Source organism: Triticum dicoccoides, chromosome 4A (assembly GCF_002162155.2).
Source record: "Triticum dicoccoides isolate Atlit2015 ecotype Zavitan chromosome 4A, WEW_v2.0, whole genome shotgun sequence".
NCBI classification, from domain to species: domain Eukaryota; kingdom Viridiplantae; phylum Streptophyta; class Magnoliopsida; order Poales; family Poaceae; genus Triticum; species Triticum dicoccoides.
The window spans coordinates 644,234,663-644,243,199 of record NC_041386.1 but is presented as its reverse complement, the minus strand read 5'-3'; the positions used below and the strand labels follow the sequence as shown (position 1 = coordinate 644,243,199).

The window sequence follows — 8,537 nt, the reverse complement described above, 5'->3', positions numbered from 1 at the left end:
AATTGGCCGGCCTCAAGAGCGTGCCAAAGCCACGCAACAGACCGGTGATTACCGGCACAGATTTCATGACACGGGTCTCTTGTTAGCATCGTAAGAGGATGCCAGTCTCCTCGCCCAAAGATTGTCCTCGGGAGACCAGGATATGGTGGAACCCATCGTCACGCACCACCTCAGGTTCAGTAAGGCTGCGGCGCTGCATTCTTCAGTTGCTTTGAATGTCCTAATGATCTTCAATTCAGCATCTGGATCTTCGCTGAGGATTAGATCCTCTAAAGCTGCTCCTTTCTCCTTGAGAATGCTCGCGTCCAAGGATATCATTCTCATACTGAGGACTTGCAATGCCTCGAGTGCGGTGTTGTACAGTTCTTGGTCCACGTAGGCACAAAATGTGTACCAAAGTGTTGATTCATCGGGTCGAATCATTGCTCTGTGAATACACTCAACAATGTATTCAACAACATGAATATTACCCTGTCAAGAATGACCAAACATGAGTTCCACTTGGGCATCATTTCGGGGTGACGAGTTGAAAAATTATATCATAGACATACTTTTGCATTCGCTTCTGAGAGTATTGTGTTGAAAATCTCAATGTCAGGTTGAATTCCTTCAGTTATGCACAAGTCCAGCAGATCCAGTGCCCCCTCAAAATCCTCTTTTGCTAATACAACCTTCCATGGAAAAACATGACATCAGACTCAAGCAAATGGGGCCCAGAAATTCAAATTAACTAAAGGAAAGAATTAGCAGTGCATTACACGGTGAGTAGTAACGGCACTGCAATTAACTAGCCTTACCTTCAGGAGAGATGTGAAAGTCACAACCGTAGGACAGCAGCCATCTCGGAACATCAAGGACAACAAAGCGCCAGCTGATTTGACACACGGCAACAATTTGCAGCACTCTATCATGATGCTATAAATGGCAGTATTGGTTGGGAGACCCCATGATCTCATGATCTTGAAGGTTCTTATTGCCTTAGGTGTCTGCAAACCAGAAAGAGGTTTGTCGAATTCAACAACTTTCAAGAATTCAACAAAGCATAAAAAATTGCTTGCAAGAAAAACTGAACCCAGTTCGTCATTTAATATAACAAAATAAATGGTAAAAGGACGTAGATCCTTACTTCCTTTGCTTTAACCAAAGCATGCAGCACAATGCCGTAGAGATCACTCTTCTGATAAGGATCCATGTTCCATAAAACATTCTCAGCAACATTCAAGTACCTCAGCATTTCATCTATCATTCCCTCGGCTCCAAAGGCTCGTATCTGAAATAATATGATGTAAATTAAAATACCAAGACTTTCGATGCATGCTATCATTGTAAGAAGTATCGAAGATCATAATGAGACGTGACAAGTGATCTTAGCAATCTAAACAAGAACTTTGACAATTATCATGGTGATATTTCAAGCCAGTGAGGTCTTGGGCGTGACTGACCAAATGGTATGCTAGTTTGAGCATATTATACAAACCATGGTTCATATTCCCATTAGATCATTATTAACACACAAGCAATGTTGTGAATCCCATTCATTGCGAAGTGCTTCCTACTCTCCTAGACTAGGGTAGCGCACTCATATTAGCAAGTGAAGTCCAACCTCACATCACATGCAAATGACTGAGACATCCTATTCAGATAGATTAAAACTTGGCTTCCCTTTTTTAAGCATTATAAATCTAACGGATTAGGCACTGTAACTCAGATAAGATACTGGGAATGCTGGTGCGACAGGATAACATATGCTGACGTGTGCTAGTTTGAACAGATCTTACAGGCCATGGTACAGACTTAATGAAGCAACTCCTTTCATGGACAGTAATCGTCAACAAACAACAAAGAACAACAAATTTCGACCAGCCTAGAGCAATGTGACAAAGCCATAAAACGTCATTGTTTCTAAACAGAATGGTTACACACCTAAGTGTTGCATCCTTAACCCCTACTGGCGCCAGGTGCCAACTCTCTTGATAGACCAATTTTTCATATGAAAAGGGAAAGGAAACAAGAAAATGTGAACTCCCTGTTTCCCAATGACCATAAGCAGAGGTCCTGTAGCCAGCATATTAAAAAATTCATTACCACCCACAGAAGTCATTTACTAGGAGTTCTACAAAAAACGGGCATGTTTTTCTTGCAACAATATTTCAAGTGATACACCTCTTCACACTGAACTGTAGACGGAAAAAAGATGGAAGTCTATATATATACGAAGTAGTGAAGTAAACATACCAAGTTCTTCATAGACACAAAACTATGTCGAATCTCATGGTTTAACATGTCCATCTCAATTATGCTTATCCTTTTGGAAACATCAGCATGTGATAGCATATTTCCTTCTTCATAAGGAACATTGACATTGCCAAACAGAGAAAACATAATTTCATAGGTCCAGATATGTGGCTTCAAATCCAAGCGCCTCATTTTCGCTAGTATGCGGAGAGCTCTTTCTGGTTCATTCTACAAAAATAATAAGAGGGGATTTAGTCCTAATTTCTATACAATCAGGAAACTCAGGTGCACTGACAACTAAAGAAAAACTATTGTTGGCAGTTCAAATTTCTATACAATCAGCAAACTCAGGTGCACTGACAACTAAAGAAAAATTATTATCGTTGGTATGACAAAGAGCACCAACGATTTTGAGACAGGAAAAGACTAAGATTATTGATAAACCATACATTAGCCTACAAGTACCCTTAGCGTGAATGGCCAAGCTGAAATTAAGATGACAGGAGGTAGGGACACAAATATGGCATGATAGACAATCTCTTTCCAAAGGCAATACATTACCATAATGTCACAACCAGAAAGCAAAGCATTAAAAGCATGTATATGCTCCGGTTGTATATCTGAAATTCTTCCCAAGAAATGCTCAGCCAGATCCAACTGTAAGCTTTTGCTATGATCAACGGAAAGCGCAACGAGTGTACTGTCGTAAGGCCTGATACCTCTTCTATCCATCACTTCGATCTGGAATGCACGAGAATATAAATATAGTAGCATTAGTAGATTCAATGGAGAGTAATTAAATAGTGATTAGCAGTCGCAATAGAACAGGTACAGTTCAGGTTTACATAGGAGTTTTTATGCAGAGTAAGTAAACAGTGATTAACATTACAATTACAATAGCTTCTAAAAAATTCAGACAGTAGAGCATAACTATATTCAGGGTTTTACAAAATAATTAGTGTGCACAATCATATTTAACAAGATATCCTTTCATGTAACTGGATATGTCATAAACTTTTGATAGCATACCACTTTGATGGCATGTGCAACTCCTTTCCCGGCTATCACACACTTGATAAAACCATCATATGTAAATCTTGATGGTCGCAGTCCAATCTTGTGCATCTGAGAAGAAAGAATAACATTGAGCATAAACATCAAACTTCACTGGTGTGAAACATGAAATTTCCGCACTTCCCACCACTTTTCCACTAATAGAAGCAGAAAATCAGTAAATAATTAAAATACTAGAATAGTTGCTGATAAGCAACTCCACATGTCAGTTACTAACTTTAAATGAATTTAATTCTTCAACCGAGTTCATGCTCTGTTTTTGAAGAGCGGCGTTTTGATTCTCGGGTGTTTCTACACCCAGGTGAACAGAAAAGTCAAAAAAATAGGAAACAAATTTCAAAGATGAGAAACTCTTGTAGGTGCTTGCAAATTTTTACGCTGAGATGACATCCGAGGAGCTCGGTACAAAAAACCGAGCTCCAAAATGTCCGAAGCTGCAACAAAATTCGAGCTCCAGCATTTTTTGTTACCGACCGCCTCGGATGTCATCTCAGCACGGAAATTTGCAAGCACCTAGAAGAGTTTCTCATACATTTTTTATAACAATTTCAGAATTTTTAAAATTTTTGGTTGGAATTCTTTTTGAATTTACTGTTCACACTGGGTGCATGCAAGTTCGGGGTCAGCTTTGGATTTCCACTGTTTTTGTGACTATCTTAAGAAGAAAGTAAACCGAAAGCAAAAGATTACAGAAAGAAAGTATCAGTCCAATTGATATGACCGATGAAACAGGTACAAAGATGAAATCAATCATATAAGCCACTGGAAAGTTACCACAGTGATGTTCAACCAAGATTGATATGACCTAGATGAAACAGGTACAACAGATGAAATAAATCACACAGGCCACTGGAAAAGTTACCACACCACAGTGATGTTCAACCATCTAGAAGATTGATATATTAAGAGAACTGCTTAGAGGTAAAGATTTTAGCAAACAGAAAAACGACAAGCCATAGTATATATTAAGACAACAAAAGACCACATACTAGTTACCTCTAGAAATAATTGCTCAGACAACTGGCAGTTGTCAAGGTACACGCATGCATGTATGATATCATTGAAAGCCCATCGCAAAACATTCTTCACTGCAGTGGGTGCAGAACTCAATGTCTTTGGCATCCTCCCATTGTCTGGTTCAGAATTGTCACCAAGATTGTCACCTGGAACAAGACTGAAAGTAAATAAGTTCTATAACTATCATTAAACTAAGTTTACAAGTATACTGCAGGGCTTATGTAGTTGGAATGCAGAACAGACCATCAGAAATAAATGACACATAACCCTTCAATTGCTCATGTTTTGATGATTGAGTTTCCACCCGTAACAGCTCCGGCTGAGCATCAATCAAGCATTCTCCAGTTCCCATCTTCCCTTGAGATGATGATGTCAGATCATAGTCCGATACAAGTTTGAGATCTTCTACTTCATGCAAAGCAGGTACAGGAATGTCTAATCTTGTTGATTGGCATCTCCTTTTAGAAGATACCCTCAAATGGTCAGTGCGTTCTCCGGCAAGGACTACCATATGCTGCAAGATACGATATGCAGATTGAAGGTCACCTAGTGTAGAGAAAGCCTTCACAAATTTCCTCTGAGTCACAATGCTTGGACTGTAATACCTAGTGCAGTCCTTCCATAAATCATGAACTGCAGACAAATTTCTCTGCAAAACTACAACCTGAAAAGATATATCAATCAAGTAAGCAAGCTGACATATCCCAAGAAACGTGTGAAAATGTGACATACAACATTACATGAAAAGGAATGTCTCAATAGACGCCCTAAAAATGAAATACAGAAAAGGAAAAAGCATGTGACTATTTCATAACAGAAGTAAAAGAAACTAAAACCAACATGCAAAAAAGGACAGAAATTAAGTGATGGACCAGAAGGGAATACAAATTATAAATGTACGCAAGCAGATGTTGATTCAGAAAATAAGGACCAAATAGTCCACATAGTCTGCCCATAGTTGCAGCCACAACAGGTAAGTTCTGGTACACTAGTACTTCCTTCTCCAGATATGAAACTGAACTTCTGAAGATCATAAACAGGCAATATTGAACAGCTGTTCATACAAACCTCCAGAAGCTCACAGAATGTTATTTCAGACTTCCCAAGAAGATGGTTTTCCATTATCTCTAGACAGCTCTCAGCATCATTCAGATTTGTGCTACAGGCACTCAAAAAGATGTTGAAAATCGGCAAAGCAGCGTATGAGCATTCTTTTTCCCCTAGAAGAGTGAGCAATTTAAGTGCCTACATCAGAAAGATGGTTGTCAACAACTTGAAGACTGCAAGGAGCTAACATGATGTCCTGCAAAAACTGATATGCTATAAGGCATTATTCAATACGCAGGTAAACGAGCAGAAGTGCAAGAAGAACTGCAGAGAGCACCAAAGATTAACAAAACAACATATTTTTTCATCAAAATGGTTCATTAAAGAGTATAACAGCTTACGTGCAGAAGGTACAACTTACCGTCTGATTCCCTCTCCTACAACTATACTACTCTCTCCGTCCCAAAAAAAGTGTCTCAACTTTGTACGACTTTGGTACAAAGTTGTACTAAAGTTGAGACTTGTTTTGAGAGGGAGGGAGTATATACAAACAATGAAAGGTCCACTTTGGCCCTGCTTTCCGTCTTAAATCTTCAAAGCCGTCTAAAAGTGGGCCCTCAACTTCTAAGTTATACCATCTACCTGACCCCCTTGCGGCATTTTGGAGCACTTTTAGATGACATGGATGCACTGTCAGATCGGTTAAGACCACCAGCTGGTCATATGAAAACAACGATTCCGGACCGACTCAGTGAGCGCGAAGGTTTACTTCTAGATGGTTTTGAAGTTTCAGAGTGGAAAGCAAATGACCGCCAAAGTTCAAGGTCTGTAAGTGAAGTTTTTTCTCTACAACCAATGGCTGCAGAGCCTATCATGAGCGAGCATGAAAATATTTGTGGGAATGCCCATGCACAGACTTCACCTGAAAGAAATAACCGGTGCATCATTTTGCCATTTTGGTTAAGGCATGAAATAGTATAACCTTTCATCAAGTACCCTTAAAAAAGGCCTTGCCTAGTATTGAAGCTTCATTTTGTACAAAAGGATGAATACATCGGTATTGCATTTTGACTAGCTGGGAGCACTAAGAAATGGAAAGTTGGACAGCTTACACAGAGGAAACAGTGAATTGGATGGTTCAAGTGTATATTACTACTACTGATGGTCTATTTGAAGCAGTTTCAAAAGGGTATTTATATGATTGAACTCCCACACAAGTTACAAAGGCAAAAACTTCATTCGTTATATAAGAAATATCGCGTACCTCCTTCGAATTCCCTCCTTGGCTGAGTGCTCGAGTGACAGATCTGTAATGGCTTTTACTAATATCTATGGACTTCACGTTCATGAGCTCCAGTGTCTCCATAACAAACTATGCATATTGGCAAACATCCAAAATGAGTACTAATCAAAATGACTATATCAAACTCCATGCTCTAGGTAAAATATGCATCTACAGTAGATTTACCAACGGATCAGGTGCTTCTGCACAGTACTCCAGTATATAAGAAAAATCTTCTGAAGTTAACGCTTCTTTGGTTTGTTGAAGATTCGAGAGCATAATGGATGCTCGCTGCCGATCACCTTTACGAAGAGCATTTACGATATCGGTTTGCATGAATCTCGAAGCCATACTAGTCTTCCACGTAAAATCATGATGCTCTGAAGTCACCCAAAACATTGGTTAGTGGTTACACACTGACACAAGGAACTACCTGCCTTACAGTACGCAATTGCGCGTATAGTTCAAAATGGAGCGTTTCATAATCAATTTCAGCAAGCGTGGAGTGTCGAATTGATGTGCCGATATATTTTCAAGTGGAGGTAAACCAGAGTCTACTATCAGCTCACTGGCTTGAATTTGATCTGGTTTCAAATACAGGGGTTCGGCCAACTATTCTGTTGAGAGTAACAGCTTGCATTAGTACTAGTATAGGGTCAACTAGGACCAACCTCACGCAATGAACCTAGCAATATGTTGATAGATTTGATTACCAGTCTAGCACGCATCAAGCAAATCATGGATCCTTACCGAGAGAAGTGGAAATCATCCGAGCCCTGACGCCAGCCCAGAGGAGAGGCAGGCAGCGGTGGCGACTGGGAGGGAAGAACGGTTCGTCCCACGGAGGAAGGCATTGCTGGTTCTGGGAGCGAGACACGGACGGGGCTGCCGGCGGCGGGACGTGGGGCGCGGCGCGGCGGCCCGCCTGCCGGAGAGGCGACATGGGGACGTGATTCCGAGGCTCGATGCAGGGAGTGCTGAGGCCTGGACGTGGAGGAGGCGGAGGAGGGATAGGGCGCCGCACACGGAGACGTCGCCGGCGAGGCCGCGCCGGCGCGCACGGGCGTCACGGTGCACGGCCCCGCCCCAGCGCGGCGGACCCGACGACGGGAGAGGACGGTGAGGCGGAGCAGTGGGCTCGGAGGCCGTGCGCGGAGAAGATGAGCGGGAATGGTGGAGGACGTGCGGCGCTCCGGCGGCGCTGGGGGGATCGTGAGAGATGGGAGGAGCGAGAGAGTAGGCCTCGGTATGGGCAGCCCGGTCTGACGGCCCAAGCCCAAAGCCCGACAGTGGGGCGGGCTCGGCTCCAGATTTTGGCCTGAAAGACCGATCAAACCCAAAATACATTTTTTTAACACAGAACTTTATTCATTTGAAATAAAGTACTCCCTCCGTCTCAAAAATAAGTGCCTGAACTTTGTACTCCCTCCGTAAATAAATATAAAAGCATTTAGTGATCGGTCACTAAATGCTCTTATATTTCTTTACACAGAAAGTACTAACTTAAGTACAAATTTATACTAAACTTGGGACACTTATTTTGGGACAGAGGGAGTACATTGTTTATGAGGTGAGTACAATACCAGTCAAAGGCTTTTCAAACTAGTCGAAAGTCAAAGAAAATCTAGCTAACTTAATAAGTTCATGGGCAACCTTATTCATTTCTCTATTGCAATGCTCAAGACTAGTAATGAATAAACCACAAGCCAAAAACACAATCGTCAAACACAGTACTCATCATACTCGTTGATCGTCCTCCATTGTTCATAGTTTGAATAACCTTTAAATTATCTGAATTGATAAGAAGGGCAACCAGCCTTTTAAGCAATGATAAGACCATATCTAAGCGCCAAAGCTTCAGCCTTTAGGACAACCATGCACC

General features: G+C 41.3%; 1 protein-coding gene across 1 annotated transcript; it reads right to left on the bottom strand.

Annotated features, from left to right (window-relative positions):
• Positions 1–6: 6 nt before the first annotated feature.
• Positions 7–7,863, bottom strand: LOC119287652 (pentatricopeptide repeat-containing protein At1g76280-like). The gene is made up of 13 exons (XM_037567233.1): positions 7,406–7,863; positions 6,842–7,035; positions 6,638–6,745; positions 5,395–5,571; positions 4,570–4,990; positions 4,306–4,472; positions 3,265–3,360; positions 2,797–2,976; positions 2,236–2,463; positions 1,127–1,270; positions 798–986; positions 552–671; positions 7–471 (listed from the first exon to the last, which is right to left on the bottom strand). Exons 1-13 carry the CDS (start codon positions 7,596–7,598, stop codon positions 64–66), a joined length of 2,625 nt encoding a protein of 874 aa, XP_037423130.1. The 5' UTR covers positions 7,599–7,863; the 3' UTR covers positions 7–63.
• Between the last annotated feature and the right edge of the window lie 674 nt (positions 7,864–8,537).